The 17651-nt window shown below is 34.5% G+C and overlaps 1 protein-coding gene, 1 long non-coding RNA gene and 1 pseudogene across 2 annotated transcripts in view; 2 read left to right on the top strand and 1 right to left on the bottom strand.

Moving 5' to 3' along the window:
- Window positions 1-17651, top strand: part of LOC125850384 (receptor-like protein 7) — a 54729-nt gene that overhangs the window by 16422 nt on the left and 20656 nt on the right. Inside the window, exon 2 of the mRNA XM_049530239.1 lies at window positions 2854-4146. Within this exon, the coding sequence (XP_049386196.1) occupies window positions 2854-4146 (1293 nt within the window). The remainder of the gene's footprint in view (window positions 1-2853; window positions 4147-17651) is intronic.
- Window positions 4974-9683, bottom strand: LOC125850326 (mannan endo-1,4-beta-mannosidase 1-like; annotated as a pseudogene).
- On the top strand, window positions 14867-17426 carry LOC125850328 (uncharacterized). Its single transcript, XR_007444776.1, has 3 exons — window positions 14867-15123; window positions 16440-16524; window positions 17191-17426. It is a non-coding gene; the product is annotated as an uncharacterized LOC125850328 (long non-coding RNA).

The raw sequence follows: 17651 nt of genomic DNA, 5'->3' as shown, positions 1-17651 counted from the left end.
CCACCCCCCCACCCCACCCCCAAAAAAATTTAAGTTCGTTTTTAAAAAATATTTTCAATTTCAAAAATTATTTTTCTATCCTAGTAAAAACAAAAGATATTTCTCAGAAAAAAAAATTCATTCATAAATCAAACACTAAAAATATTTTCCGGAAAATATTTTCTACTCACCAACCAAACATGAGAAAATAAGTCAAAAATCAACTTGTTTTCCGGGAAAACATTTTCCATGGAAAACATTTTCCATGGAAAACATTTTCCTTCATACCAAACACACCCTTAGAGAAAAAAAAAATGAAATAATTGGCTTATCTGAGAATTAGATATTACTCCCTCCGTTTTTCTTTTTTCTCATTCGGAAGGCATCAATGTGTCTATATGATTTTGACTTGACATGGAGTTTTAAAAAAATAAAATAAAAAAATTTGTATCTTGTGGTCTCAAATTAAAATATGTAGAATGTACCATGAACCAATAATTGGTTCAATGACTCAAAATTCCACTGGAACATTGTCTTGTTAAATCATGTCTTCAATTATTGTTCTTTTTATTTTTCTCACTTGACTTAGTCAAGCAATATTGGAAATTTGTTACAATTCACGTTGTTTTGCATAACACACACGGCAAAGATAGTGGATGACCTCGAAATGAAAACAACATTTAGAGAAAATAAACAGTCTCTCCGTTTAAAAAAGAATGATCTCCTTTCCTTTTTAGTCTGTTTAAAAAAGAATAATCTCTTTCTTTTTTTGGTAACATTTTAATTTCAGTTTTCCACGTGACATGTTTAAGGCCACAAGATTAAAGGGCAATTTTGTACATTTGACATAACTTTAATTTAGAATCACAAGATTCAAAAGTTTTCTTTATTTTCTTAAACTCTGTGTCAAGTCAAACTAGACCATTTTTTTAAACAGAGGTAGTATGGAATAATTGGTACTAGCAACCAAGACTTAAAAGACTTGAGTCTTTATGGAAATTGACTTGACATTTGGGGAAAAAAAAGCAAAGATAGTGGATAACCTCGAAATGAAAACAACATTTAGAGGAAACAAATATGGAATAATTGGTACTAGCAACCAAGACTTAAAAGACTTGAGTCTTAATGGAAACTAACTCAACATTTGGGACAACTTTTTTACAACCACAAATTAGTTTGTGGTAGATGGGGGGCAAGTACCCCATTTTATTTGTCTGGATATTTTACCTCACAGTCCGATAGACAAGTCAACAACAACAATAACAATGACATATTCAGTGTAATCTTTAAGTGGGGTCTAGAGAAAAGTAGAGTGTGCGCCTACCTTATCTCTATGAGAGGTTGCTTTCGATAGGCCCTCGACTCAAAATAAAGCATGGCCAAGAATTTTGAAAAGGGCGAATACAAAAATAAGAGTAATAACAACAATAAAATAATATGAAAAGAAGACTAGTACAACATACAGATGAATGAATAATATGACAACAAAATAAAGTGATATTCGTAGCACAAAATGCACAGGTGATAATACAGATATGGACAAGAGGGGTTGCTTAGGTGGTAGCACCTTCCACCTCCAAGCTTAATATTATGTATACTACTTTATTCATGTTTTAGTTTTACTCGGTTAAGAAGATTCTTGAAATTTTGTTAACCACTAATTAAAATTTAAAATTTATAGTTATTAGTGTGAAAGGAATTAATTTTAACATTAAAGTACGACCCTCGTTTAATGTTTCTTGTCACAGTACTGTTAAAAATTTACTTATTTAATTATTGCATTTTATTATTCATTTATATGCTTATTTTCACAGAAATAACTCAAAACTAGTGTATATATTTTCACAGAGATGGGAATTCTGTTTTTCTTTTATTCACTTGTCTGTCTTTTGTTGGTAATTAGTGAAAGCTTTTCTTCTTCCTCTGAGATGATGCATCATGTTTGCTCTCCCACTGAAACTTTTGCTTTGCTTCACTTCAAACAATCCATTCTAGTCTCTTACCTACCTAGCTGTTGGGATGATATCCCAAAAACAAAGTCTTGGAATGAGAGTAGGGATTGCTGCAGTTGGGACGGGGTCACTTGTGACATGTTAACCGGTTATGTTATCGGATTGGACCTTAGTTGCAGTATGCTTACTGGAACTATTCATCCCAATAGCAGCCTCTTCCAACTTCATCATCTCCGGACACTAAACCTTGCTCACAATGCCTTCTTTTCTTCAATCCCACATAGCATTGGCCGATTGACGAATTTGAGGCATCTCAACCTTTCTGGTTCTTTCTTTGAAGGGGAAATCCCAACAGAAATATCATACCTTTCCTATTTGGTTTCACTTGAACTTGATTGTGATGAATGTGAACTTGATAAGAGAACATTTGAAACAATGCTTCAAAACTTCACAAATCTGGAGGTAGTTTCTCTCTATGGTGTCAACATCTCATCTTCAATACCTGTGAATATTTCTTCATCCTCCTTAAGGTACGTGGATCTTGGACATACTAATCTGCGAGGTGTTATCACAGAGAGCTTTTTCCTTCTGCCAGAATTGGAAAATCTCAAATTGGGTGGAAATGATCTTCTCAAAGGAGTTTTGCCAAAGATCCACCCGAGCAACACTCTGTTGGAGTTGGATATTTCCTACACAGGAATCTCCGGTGAGCTGCCTGACTCAATTGGCACCTTAAGTTCATTGAATCGCTTGAACATGTATGGATGCCAATTATCTGGCCGAGTTCCTGATTCCATTGGCAATCTTACACAAATGCGGGATTTGAATTTTGGTAATAATCATTTCACCGGCTATATTCCTTCCACAATCTCAAAATTGAAGCACCTCACATCCCTAGACATTTCGTCCAACTCCTTTTCAGGTGAAATTCCAGATATTTTTTCTAACCTCCAAGAGCTACATTCTTTATATCTTTGTAACAACAGCTTCATCGGTTTGTTTCCTTCTACAATTGAAAGCTTGACACAACTTCAACGCTTAGACTTGTCCAACAACTCACTTAACGGTACCATACCATCTTCGGTGTTTAGCCTCCCTTTGCTATTTTCATTGTCGCTCCAACATAATCAATTTAGTGGAGTAGCCGATGAGTTCAAAACATGCCCAACATTAGCATACCTAGATTTAAGCCATAATCAATTCAGTGGTACTTTTCCTCAATCACTTGCGAGTCTCACAAACCTTTCTACCCTCGAGCTTTCAGCAAATAACATCACCGTCGATGAGGGAATACAAATCACTTTTCCTAGCCTAGTAGTTTTACAGTTATCATCTTGTGAACTGAAGGATTTCCCACACTTCTTGACAAATGTAAAGAAACTTCAGGTCTTGGATATTTCTAACAATAAGATTCGTGGCCAAATCCCAAAATGGTTTAGCGGCATGAGGTGGGACAGCTTGTGGTACCTAAACCTTTCGTATAATTCTTTAACAGGCCACCTACAACAATTTCATTTCCATGATCTAAGGTATCTTGATCTTAAATTTAACTCCCTTCAGGGTCCACTCTCTTTGTCCATTTGTAACAGTAACACGCTTGAATTTCTAGATTTATCACGCAACAACTTCAGTAACTCGATTCCAAGCTGCTTGGGAAGCATGTCTAGTCTAAAAGTGTTGGACTTAAGAAGGAACAATTTCACAGGGAGTCTTTCTCCATTATGTGCGCAGAGCACTTCATTGAGAACCATTGTCTTGAATGACAATCAATTTGAAGGAACTCTCCCTCTGTCGTTGCTCAACTGTATTGGTTTAGAAGTTCTTGATATGGGGAATAACGCTATAAATGACACATTTCCAGCTTGGCTAGGAAGACTTGAACAACTGCAGGTCCTAATATTAAAGTCCAATGTGTTCCATGGACCAATAAATAATTGTCAGAGTACGTTTTGCTTTCCCAAGTTGCGAATTTTTGATCTTTCTAGTAATGAATTCAGTGGCTCACTTCCTGCAAATTTTCTTGGAAACTTCAAGGCAATGATTAAATTAGATGGTGAAGACACAGGAGAGATCAAGTACATGGAACCATCTGGGAAGTCATTGTACACATCATATGAGGATTCTGTGAGTTTGGTGATCAAAGGCCAGGATATTGAGCTAGAAAGAATCAGCACAATTATGACAACCATAGACCTCTCGAGCAACCATTTTGAAGGTGTCATTCCGAAAACACTAAAGGATCTCAGCTCACTTTGGCTACTTAATTTATCCCATAACAATTTCATAGGTGATATTCCAATGGAATTGGGACAATTGAATACGCTTGAAGCGTTAGATCTCTCTTGGAATCGGCTCGCTGGAAAGATTCCGCAGGAATTGACAAGAATGAATTTTCTGGCCTTCTTAAACCTCTCTCATAATCTTCTTATTGGACCAATTCCTCAAGGTTCACAGTTCAACACATTTGAAGATGACTCGTATGGTGGTAACCTTGATCTATGTGGTCCTCCTTTATCAAACCAATGTGGAACGAGTCCATCAGATGCTCCTCAGCCAGTACTGGACTCTGAAGAAGATGAAGACGAGTCATATTTCTTTAGTGGATTTACGTGGGAATCAGTAGTCATAGGCTACAGTTGTGGATTAGTTGTTGGAACTGTTGTGTGGAGCCTCATGTTTAAATATCGTAAGCCAGAATGGTTTGTCGAATTTTTTGAAGGCATTTATCCCAAGAAAATGAGAAGGTCAATGAAGAGAGCTCAGAGACGACGGACTTAATGGAAGATTGCAGGAGTGGACTTTTCTGTTTTTTTTTTAATTTTCTTTTTGTTGTTTTGTATATGCTTGATAGCAATATAATTGCATGTATTATTTTGTGAATTAAAATTAGTGTTCTTAATCTTTGCTTTCAAACTAAAAAATTAAACTCAAAATAAAAACAAGAGGACATAAAACATAACTTTCCTTTTTACTAAAATAATTTATTCAATTACATTCTTGAGTTTAATTAATCAACTTCAACATGTTTGGTAATATCATCTCAAATTAATAACACTTAAAGATATGAAATTGTACGTAAAGAAAAGATGTAAAAACTACCATTGGTCAGTGTATTCATGGATAGTAGCAAAATCAATTTCATTGATAAGATGGTTACTAATGAAATCTGTTCCAACTTGATAACCAGGATTAACTGACATCCTTTCAGGAATCGAATCACCATAAAATCCCTCCATTCCAACTTCCAACAAGTGTTTGTTGTCTAATGACTTCACAAAACTTGCCATTTCTTGAACCCAAACCTAAAACAATATTAGTAAAAAACGTCAATCATAGATTTGATATTTCTAAAATTCAATTTATTTGAACTTGAATTTGGAACTTACATTAACAGTTTTCCTGAATAGTCAGCTTGATCGCGAGGCTCATTCATGAGTTCCCATGCCATAATTGTTGGATCATCTTTATAAGCAACTTTAGTACTACTATTCAACCTTGTAATCACTTTCTGTAACAATTTCATAGTATTATTAATAAAAAAAGTTGTTTATATGTATTAAATTGTAATGACCCTAAAGGTCATTTTTGGAAATTTTCATAAAATGACCGTTTTACCCCTCCCGATAGTTGCCCCAAGTCCTAATTGTTGTATTTTTGAAGTTGGTTTGGAGGAAAATTGATGAAAAGTTGAGTTTTTGGAAAGTTGAGTTTTTAAGAGTTAAAGTTTGGTTAAAAGTGTTATTTCGAGTCATTTGGAGTTTCGAGACTCGAATCGGATTTCCGTCGATTCCAGCAGTTTTAGAATGTCGAAATGGGTCTATGAGAATTTACGGAGTCGAATTTGGAGTTAAAACGAAGATTTGAGGTCCTAAGTTGCTAAAATTGTGAAATTTTGATCAAGAGTTGACTTTGGTCAACAAACGAGGTTCCGGTGCTCGAAATGGAATTCCGAGGGAACCGTTGGATTCAGGGGGTGATTCTAAGTCTAGAATGAGTCTTGGTTGTATTTTTAGAGGCCCTGATTGCGTTTCGAGTTTTTGAGCCTAAAGTTAGTTTCTTGACGCCTTATCGGATACTGGGTCAAGGAGACCTTGAATTCAAATTCCGACGATTTCATTGAGTCCGAAATGTCAATTTCAAGCTAGTAGCATATTTGGTTTGTGTTCGGAAAGTGCCAAATGAGTTTTGGGTGAGCTTTTAAGCTTCTTGGATGCTTTGACACTATTTCAACAAATTGTGGCAACTAAAGGGTTCATTATTAGTTTTAAAGGTCAAAAAATTATTCCGAAGGTTCTGAAATTTTGAGCATGAATTATAGGACTTATCTGCAAATTTTGGTGCATTTTCGCTAACCCGAGATTGGACTTTTATCGCAAATAAGAAATAATTGTTTACAGAGTAGAAATGATATTTGACTGGGCAAACAAGCATGAAATTGAGCTCTGATTGAACGATCAGGTCCGTATCATTATTTAAGACATTTACAAAAAAGAATCGGGTCATTTCACAATCGTATGAGGAAATTACGGCTTTTTTAGTGAAAGATTAACTGCTGTTATTCTGGTGCATAACAGTCATGCACTGTTATAAAAATCTCAGACTGTGTTCATTTGGTATTTTGAGCATATCGGGAGTTCTAGAGATAGGAATGGAGTGATTCATACGGTTTTCTTCTTGAATTAATATGAAGGTTAGTATTCAATCTTCAATTCGACATTTTATCATAATTTCTTTATCTGGTTTTTTTTCCTATCCGTAAATCTCTTGGGAAAAATTGGGGTTTTATTGATTTGGACTCCCTTTTTTATGAAAAAGGTATATTTACGATCCTTATGTTATGGGTAAACTGATATTAACATAAAATTATTGATTCATCGATTCTTTTCATCATATTAACCGCGTACAATTTGGACTTTCCCGGTAAAGTTAAAGTTTGATAAATTGAGAATTTCAAGATCGATCTTAACTCTGTTTTTGATGAAATTTCATATTTGAACTTATCTAAGCATGGGTAAGATGTTTTTCAAGAGATATTTCATTTTCGAGTCGGGGTTTCGGATCCGAATATTTTAGGCTTCTTCAAGAACGTGGATTTTCCTTCAAATTGAGTTTGTGAATTGATTTCAACTCCGTTTTCAAATTGGTTTTCACCATTAGCTTCCAAATACTTTAAGGATCATTTTACATAAAAAATTTCCAGATTTGGGTATCGTTTTCCAGTATGAGACTTTTGGACCGTTTTGCCCTTTTTCCCTAAATTTCTTGATTTTGGTGTCATTGGACTCGAATTATGATTGTGAATAATTGTTTGAATAGATTATCGTGATCCAGATTATACTCGGAAAGGAAAGGCTCAAGTCAAGTAACTTTTGAAGTTCGTTTTAAGGCAAGTGGCTTCCAAACTTTGTAAAACTCTTAGACTACGCATGACTACTTTTCTAATTGTGTTGGGGAGTAATGGGGATTGAGGATGAGTTTTATTTGTTGATTGAAATTGTTGTAAATGAAAGATGGGGAATAAAACGAGCTAAATGTGTTATATGTGACTTGAATTTGTTGAATAAGTCATGTGATAACTGATATTGAGGGGATAGAAGAGCATGAGTAGGCTATGATTGATACAGACATTGATGTTGAGACAGATGATGTGTAATACTATGATGTGGTCGTGATATGGTTGTGATTGAGACAGATGATGTGTAATACTATGATGTGGTCGTGATATGGTTGTGATTTAGACAGATGATGTGTAATACTATGATGTGGTCGTGATATGGTTGTGATTGAGACAGATGATGTGTAATACTATGATGTGGTCGTGATATGGTTGTGATTGAGACAGATGATGTGTAATACTATGATGTGGTCGTGATATGGTTGTGATTGAGACAGATGATGTGTAATACTATGATGTGGTCGTGATATGGTTGTGATTGAGACAGATGATGTGTAATACTATGATGTGATCGTGATATGATTGTGATTGATGACATGTGCATATTCATTATTCATCCCATGTGTGAACTATCTGTTGCATGAGTTCTGAGACACTGATATGAGGATGGATGGATATGAGACACAGTTGAGACTAGCTCCGGCTAGAGATATATGAGATGGACTAGCTCCGGCTAGCGATTTGGATGCCGATGGGATCTGGTTCCGGCGGTGATACATGGTCCATGTGTGGCCCCCATGGGTTCTGATTTGAGTATTCAGCGCGGACTGATTACGTCAACAGATGTGTATCATAGGACAGACATGCATCACGACTACATGACATCATTATTGCATTTTGCATCGCATTTGCCTTATCTTTGTCTGTAATATGTGGATTGTATCGGTTTACCCTTCTTATGTGAAATTCGATCTACTTGCTCTTATTTGTTGATCTGAGGTTGATGAGGATATACTGTTGGTTCTGGCTGTTGAATATGATCTGTTTAGTCTAGGTTGGTTGGTTTGCTGCTAGATTGAAGTTTCGGTGGTTCGGTTGGGATTGAAAGGAGTTGTTTGTAGCTGCTAGTTTTGCTTAGTTTAGAGTTACTTGCGAGTACCTGTGGTTTTTGGTACTCACCCTTGCTTCTACACAATTGTGTAGGTTGACAGCTCTCTCTCAGATTCGGCTTAGTAGTTTCTTTAGCAGATTGAGCTTCGGGACATACTCGAGAGGTAGTGGTTCATTCCAGACGTGCCCTTGAGTTATCTTTACTTTCAATTTTGTTCTATTCGAGAACTTTACTCTGAGACTTGTATATTTTTATTCGAATTCTGTATTAGAGGTTTGTACATGTGACAACCAAATTCTGGGTAGTGTTGAGTCTTAATTAAAGTCTTCCGCTTATTTATTATCTTTTATTCTCGTATTTCTACTTCTCTATCGTTGTGGTTGGGTTAGGCTGACGTGTCCGGTGGGAAATGGACACGTGCCATCACATCCGGATTTGGGGTGTGACAATTAAATAATAATTACCACATATATACCTCAATATGGTTCTTCAAGTATTTTTTGAGCATAGGATGAGTATAGAATTCATCGTCATTACTAATCTGAGCTCCTGTATTTCGTGCCCACCAAACATATTGAGCTTTTCCTCCAAAATCGTTCCATTGATTTACAAAGCTCAATATTAAACGAACACCATATTTCTTAGCTTCCGCGATCACAAAATCCAAACCCTAAATTCTTAAGAAAAAACAGTTAGCTACGAGCTACTCCATCCGTTCCTATTTAATTGTCATGTTAGGCTATTGTTTTACACAATTCTTAAGAAAATATTAGTTAGGAGTGTAATTTGACTAATATATATCTTTTCTTAGTGTCCGCGATCACAAAATCCAAGCCCTAAATTTAGAAATAATTAAAACGAGTACTATCTAATTAAGGGACTCACATACATTACAAAGCGATAATGTAAAAGTTATCAAAACTATAATAATAAACCTTTACCTGAAAAACACGTTCATCATAAACACAAGGTGATATTTGTAATGCTCTATCACCTCCATCACTAAAAGCCCAAGTACGACAAACAGAAAGACCAGCGGTAGAAGTATCTTTAAGAACCTCAGTGACTTTGTATCTCTCAGTAAGGTCAGCAACCAATATGAGTTGAAACCATTGAATAGAAAAGGGGATCCATTGAGTTCAAAATGAGAATCTTTAACTCCTATAAACCCGGAATTTGCTTCACAAGCAAGAGCTAAGAACAAGAGAAAGAGCCCAGAAATGCAACTTCTTTTTATATAAGACATTTTGTATAATGCATTATAGAAGATATTTGTGTGATATGTTAGATGTCACCTTTTATAGTGTGTTGAAGATAAGGAAATTTGCTAAAAATAGCAAAACTTGCAAAAACTAAAAAAATTTCCTAGTGGATATAATTGGATATTGAGATTAGATGAAAATATTTTTTTTAGGTTAGTTATTTGGTTAAGATAGAAACAGAGTTCTGTTGAAAAAATTGTATGGGGAGAAAAGAAGAAGAAAAATATGGAAACATTAATTGATTAGTTTTTTTAAGGTTTGTTCACTACTAGATTTGATGATAAAATAATATTGAAACGTGTACTCATAGTATTTTTGATAGTAATATACTTGAATATTTCTATGTGGATGTGTTATGTGTGTATTTTAATCTTATTTTATTGCAAGAAATTGAGCCAAAATAAAAACAAAAATACTTTTAAAGAAAGTTTAAAAGAGAAATAAAGAGGGCATAACATTATTTGGGAGTAAAATAACTTTTTTGGAAGATATATTTTTAAAAAAACAGTGAGTTTCTTATTTATTTTTTTGGCATGAATAAGTGAATTTCTTACTTATTTTCTGGTAACATATTTGGGATCTTTGATGTTTAGTTTATGCTAATTTGACAAATTTCATAGTCCATATGTCCCAAGTATCATTTTGGATGAAGTCGTCAAAGACGAATTTAAACTTAAGTATAGGCAAATTTAAAATAAGTGTGATCTTATTATACGTGAGGCAGATGCAATAGTTTAACTATGAGTTCAATCAAACTTAATATTTTTGTCACATAACATATATGTAATGTAGAAGTCAAAAACACAAAATAAAAAGAGATTATATATTCATAATTAAAAAGTACAATTAGTTCAGTTTAAATTCTAAATTCGACTCAAACTATATATATATAGAGTTGTAAGTTGAAAACAATAGGTTCACTTCTACTCAGAAGTCACCCTGAATCCGCCTCTGGAAGTAGGCACCTATTCCATGGCTATAGAGGAAAAGTCGAAAAGATCGTCCCCAAAATGCTATTATATACCAATATAAAGTATGATTTGACATATACAGTGTAATTTTTCGACGAAAAGTGTTCAGAGAAACCACAGAACACCGTAGCTCTGCCCATGATCCCTGTAAGCAACCACCTATCCGGTCGTTAACATATTAACCTAAAAAAATGTAACCTAAACCCTTTGTTTTTCCCTAATTACTCCCTTAACCGCGCTCCCACACCCTTAACCCCCGCTCAGGTAGGGTTTTTTTGACAAACTTTGACATTTCATCATAAATCTAAAGCCTACTTATGGGTTTCATTATTTCCTCTAGGTATTTGTAACATCCGGAAATTTGAAATAACTATGAAGAAGCTTGAAATTGGAAATAGTCATTTTTGGAAAGAATTCACAATCTGGAAATTTGGCTAAGTATGGAAAAAAGTGAGTTTTTGGCCAACTTCAAACAGTCATAACTCCTAGCTCAGGATGATTTAGGTGTATTTCCAGTTATGTTTGGAAATCTCTTGGAATGATCTTTCCAATGCCGCCAAGTTTTCTCGATTCCGAGTTCGTATGAGTGAGTTATGCTCTTTGGAAGTTGGGCTGTTGGCACAGGGCAGTTTAGTCCGAATTTGTAAGGGTATTTTGGTCTTTTCCCTAACCATTTCTTTTGGTTATATTAAGGGTTTAGACTGATTTTAAATCAGTTTTCCCTTTTAAAAGTGAAAGTTAGGGCTTTGATAGAGAAAAGGAGAAGAAGAGGAGAAGGAGAAGAAGAAGCAAGGTTCGTAGAGATCGTCGTGGTTTTCGTCGGGGGTGATCCCTATTAAGGTATGTGAGATCATAGTGTTGGGTTGGTTCATTCCCCCACACGCCAAACTCGTTTTAATTCCAAGAAAAAATTGGTTGTGTTTGTTGAAGTTTGTGGTTGTGTTTGTTGAAGTTTGTGGTTGTGTTGGTTGAAGTTGTGGTTGTGTTGTTGAAGTTCTTATTGGTTTGGTGCATGTTTCCAGTTGTGTTTTCGAGTTGAATCTATTGTATATTAAGGGCTTTTATGATTCTAAGTGTTTGGGGCTGGAACCTTTGAAGTTAAGAAGGTTTAGAGTTGGAAAAACAAAGGAAAAAAGTCAGATTTTTTTCGGGGAAAAAGGTGGGGCGTCGCGCCAGCCAGCGCGCCCCAACAGGGGTTCTGAAGTTTCCCCCCTTGGGGCGGCGCGCCATGCAGAGTGCCCAGCAGGCCCCTCTGAAGTCTGAGGGCTGGCGCCCCGCGCCTCTCAGAGCGCCAAGGACGCCAATTCTCCTCATTCCTTCGCCACTTTTTCATGCATGTTCCTTGGTAATGTACCTATGTTTTATAGTTGTTTCCAACACTCTAAGGTACATTTAAACATCCCGAACTCATCCATAAACATGAGATCATTACCCTTGAATCCATAATCCAATTTGAGGGAAGTTAGGATCAAAGTCAAGTGAAGTTAGAGTCAATCTTAGAAGTTAAGAAGTAAGTCAAAGCAAGTCTTTGAAGTTTTTTCAAGAGTCTTTATTGAATGTTTTAACTTCGTTTTAAGGCTCAAGTTTCAAGTTAAGTAAAGAGTATAGAGTTTCAAGTTAAGTAAAGAGTATAGAGTCGAGTTCATTTCTCAAAAGTTATTAGGGAACTCAGTATTCCCAAAGAAGTTTATAAATGTTTTCACATTTGAGCAAGAAAGGGAACATCGATTCCAAGAGAGATTTTAAATTAAGTTTTGAGTAATTATTTCAAACTAAAGAAAGAAGTTTGTTTTTAAAACATATGAACCAAAGTATTTTTGAGAGTAGTCTTGAGCACCGAATTGGGGACACGAGTTCATATTAACTCAACTCTCCATAGGAACCATGTAGCCAACATGAGATTTAACGTGTCATACTTTTTAGATGATCACGAAAGTTAAGCTATTGGATCCACTAAGTAAAGTAGTTCTATATGACGGTAGAGTATAGAACAGTCTGGCAGCGTGATGGTAACAACGATGTATCACCACTTAGGCTCCTAGTGGTGGTTGTCGGTTAGAGAAACTCCCACAGTAGAAATTGCATGGTTCCTCTAGGGGTTCTGCTTAGTATGGATGGGGGGTATGGGACTTCATTAATGCATTGCACAAGTAGACTTTGAGAGGGAGCATGATATTTTTTTTGATATTATAAATATGATTTTGACGTCATGTTTTAAATAGTTTTTCAAGCTTTATATATATTGCATGTGTCTTATTGCTTTGTATTGAGTTCAGTTATTCATGAGTTGAACAGAGTCAAGGTAAGTGTTCCTTTGTACTCCTTTCAAGCTTAAGTTGTTGTTTAGCTTTCCAACTCACATACTCGTACATTCAATGTACTGATACCAGTTGGCCTGCATCTTATTATGATGCTGACGCAGGTAATAAGGATCAGCATCCAGCACGCCGTTGATCCAGCTGAGCACTCCAGAGTCAGTGGTAAGCCTCTTTGCATTCTGGAGGACTCGATTATTTTGTTCTCTTAGTTTTGTTTTATTAGGATGTTGCGGGGTCTGTCCCACCATCCATCTCAGTGTTATAGAGGCTTCATAGACAGTCAATTAGTATTGAGTCTCTCATCTATGTATATATATAAATATTCTATTTTGAGACTCGAGTTGCCTTTTGGCCAAGATTTTATCAGTGGGTTGTTTCGTGACCTTTCATTGCATGGAGTTATTCTGTTGAGTTAGGTTTTCCACTGAGTTAAGTAAGTCAGGCCAAGGGTTCGCTTGGGGCCAGCAATGGTCTTCGAGTGCCGGTCCCGCGCAGGGTGTAGGCTCGGGGCGTGACAGTATTCATATATATATATATATATATATATATATACTAGTCCTTGGACACGTGCTTTGCACATGTATTCCATACAATTTTAAACTACACAAATACACACAGTCAAATATGAACCTGTGTGCTCCAAACATAGTCCATATGCACACTTCAAATATGCAAAGGATTCCACGGATCAATTGCTTCTATCTGAATTTGAGTTTTATTACAACATAAGCTTTTCAGAAATACATATTATACTAAAAAAAAGTGAATATGCTGCTAGCTTAGCAATAATACAAAAAGTGGTAAATATTTGTAGCTAAATTAATTGGAATAGATTTACCTGAAGTAGACTCTTCTTGGAGGAGAAATCTAATCGAAAGAAGGCAAATGGAATAATGGGACAAACACACCTTATGATGCACTTTATAGAGTATTTTAAAGAATATGAAAAGATTGACCAGAATAAATTTCATGGAGAAGATAAAACTACACCTATGTACAACCAGTAAAAATCAAGAAATTTAATATTAATATAAATGAAGAATGTAAAAAGACCTTATGGAAGATGAAAGAAAAAAATTAATTTAATGAGTGAAATAATTTAGGGAACCTGACCATAATTACTTATTGTTACACAATGCCTTCCTCACCCTCACCAAACGTTTTTGTTCCTCTAAACATGTAGTGAAGGAGAAGGTGAAAGAGATAAATAAAATTATGGCAGTAAACATTTTCAGAAAGTATTAATATAATATTTGGATTCATTGAATTTGAGGGGCTAATGAATTTTGTTATATTTTCTTATGTAAACAGAAGTTATTTAAATGAAGATTTGCTTTTATTTCAAGGATAAAATGGTAAACTAACTTTTAATTCATTATTGTTATGGATATTAATTATTATTTATGAATAATAAAAAAAAATTGTTCCAACTTTTAAAATATATATATATATATATATATATTATAAATTTAATTAATTTACCAAGTATATAATTCATCTTTAGTTTGTGCTAATTATAACAGAAGAAAATCAAAGGTTCAACGATTGCAAGCTTCAATAGTAAGTATTTATTGAAGCAATTACTTAGCATTTAATATAATTTTATGAATATAATTCATCTGAAATTTTTTATAACTTTGCACTGTAGAGAACCCTTGAAGCCATAGGGAAGCACTGTTATGTCTCACTAGTTTGCATCGAACAATGCATCCCCTTAAGGTTGTCGACAAGCTATCTCAAGTGGATGAAGCTCTGTCAATAGCCAATATAATGACAAATCTCAAGCAACTCGAGACTCCCTAGATGTTGGTTGGTATAAAAAGAAAATTGAGGTCGTTAAAAACTGCAGACATCTTGAGCTACTAGATGTAAGAGGTTTCGTGAAGAAATTCCATCTTATAGGTGGTTGATGCAATTGTCATAGATTAAAAACTGCAGACAATTGTTCTAACTATTCAAGTTTTTTGTCTATGTACAATGGGATTTTGTGGTTGGTGAAGCGGATGACGACGAATTTGATGAGATGTCCGATGTGTATTGGGGGGATGATCAAGTTATGGAGGATGTAAAAATGTGGTGTAATGATGACTTAAATGATGTGGACTTTGGATATGATTGGCTGCCATCTCCTTGAGGTTTGCTTATAAAATTCTACTTATTCAATTTCCAGAAGTTTTGAAATACTTCTCTTCTCTATGTTAAATGCCTATGCTTGTACTACTTTATATATGAAAGTTTGTCCGCTCTCTACAATACAAGGTAAACGTGAGTTATGTGTCTTGTGTACCTTTTTCCTCTTTCTTTGTTCTCTTTTATTACTTTCTTAACTGTATGTATTCATATTACAATATTTTCATGCTATCTACATGTTTGCTACATTTGAGTCGAGGGTCTTTCAAAAAATAGTCTTTCTTCCTCCACGAGGTAATTGTAAGGCCTACATACACTCTACCATCCCCATACCTCAGTTGTGGGATTCCAATGAGTATTCTGTTGTTTCTTAGCTTGTGGTTCTTTGAGGAGTTCATGCTTTCATTTGAATTTTCCATCTGGTTGTTTGTTTCTCCTTTTTAACTCTACTGCTGATTTTTTAAACTAAAGTTATTCTACTCCATCTTGTGGTTTCCAGATTTTCTGTTCTTTTTGTTTTTGTTTGAGCTTCTTCTTAATCTGCTTCGTCAGCTTTCTAAATTCATGTATGAGCTAGTAAAAGAAACAAAGTCTAGCAGAAGAAAGTTATGACGCCATATCTTTTCAAAGGAACATCACCAGTAGCTTGACAGTTTTGTTGAGTTCATGTGGTAGTTCTAGTTTAATTTTAAATTCTTAGAGTCAAAGTTCTATTGTTGTGCTACTTAATTATGTAGTCTTAATTAATGTTTTGTTTTCCTATGATTTTTCGTTCTTTTATCTTTTTTTTTTTTGTGTAGGGATAGGGAACAATATTTGAATTGATTATTAAAAATGTGATTTGTAAAACTAGACTTTATGCTTGATTATTATCAACGTGGTTTGTACAACATTAGCCTGATTTATTTCATTCATTATTATATTGTGTTACCAACAGTTTAGCTTTAAGAAACTTATGAAAAGTGAATACATGTCAAATGACATGGAGAAAACTTAAAGATTGGTAGGGTTCAGTGCTTGTTACCTTTTACTATAATGCTTCTTATTAGTCCTTTGTTATAAAAGTTTAATTAATGCACCGGATATAGGGTAGTAGAGATTCATAAAAAATTGTGCTTAAATAGCCTTAACACTACTAATATATATCTTAAAATAATAAGCTTCACATTTGATGTATTCTTGGTACTCTGATTAATTTGAATTGATAGTGTATTATTGTCGAAATAACTAGGGTGTCCTACTCTAGTCTCTTTTGCAGCTGTCATTTTGCTGGATTTCTGTTTGTTTTGGGGTATTTTTAACTATCTCAGATCTTTTCCAGAGTCTTTTAATCAAATCTGATGGAAATTTGCATGAGCTTGCTGAAGTATTAAGTTTATGAATGAATTGTTTTGACATACTGAAAGGTAATCATAAGTTAGATTTGAGATTTGATTTTTCCTTTGTAATTATAGCCTCGCTTAATCAATCTCTTTGGTGCTTTATGGTTATCTAAATTACATAATATCTGTTTAGAATAAATAAGCTTTTTTGCTTCCAATTTATGTCCAGATAATGTGTAAAGTTGATGACTGATCCTTCCTAGTAATTCTGGTTCTCATGATGGATAATTCCTTTATTGATGATCTAAAACTCTAGTTAATGAGAGGCATACTTTTCCTTTTAGGCTGATTACTTATAGGCAGGATGCAATATTTGCCCAGTAGATATATAGTTGGGTAATATAATCATTAGGTATTAGCAAGAATTTTGGAATTATTTTTTGGCATGCAACATTCCATCACCATTACACTAAATCTTGGTTGTGCTTCTAGCAATTCAGGAGGTCTTTTTGCAAGTGTTCTTGGGCACTATTACACTAAATCTCCTGAAAATCGAGGATTGTGAAGACTTGATTTAGAAGGAAGATTCATTTATTTGAAATATATGCAATTTTGTTTGGCAGAAAGACGTGTTTAGTTATATAAATAACGTGGATCTCTTAAAATTCGGAAACATACCCACCTTATTTCCATGATTATTTATGCTTTGAATTGAACTAAGTTATATTCTTTAATTTTTTTTTTCTGCAGTTTCTCAACACCTGATTGTTCAAAAGATCCTACAAGAACCTGTCATTGAAGAGTATATAGAGCTGATATTAGCGACTAAATGTTTATGAACAAGAGAGATACATTCATATTTTTTCAGTTATTTAAAGATGTCCTCTTCTGTACATGTCATGGTTCCTTCTTTTTTCTACAATTGTAATGTTGTAGAAGTGAGATTGATATATCTTTGATAATAATGCTTAGTTCTTCTTAATAAACTATGAAATATTTTATGAGTATTGATTATTTACTACATTTTCAGATGTATTTATATATTCAGAGTGTGTGCCTACATATAAAACACTAATGTAGATTGGGTTAGTTTTTGTAATTAATGATTTTTAATGATGGGAATAACAATTTACGAAAGGAATATTTGGTCGTTAAAAATAGGTTTAACGACTGGATTTCTTGTTGTCGCTAAAACACTTTTAACGATTGAA

This window comes from Solanum stenotomum, unplaced genomic scaffold (genome assembly GCF_019186545.1).
Source record: "Solanum stenotomum isolate F172 unplaced genomic scaffold, ASM1918654v1 scaffold16320, whole genome shotgun sequence".
Classification (NCBI taxonomy): domain Eukaryota; kingdom Viridiplantae; phylum Streptophyta; class Magnoliopsida; order Solanales; family Solanaceae; genus Solanum; species Solanum stenotomum.
The sequence above is the reverse complement of the archived record's forward strand: the minus strand, read 5'-3'. Positions and strand labels throughout refer to the sequence as shown.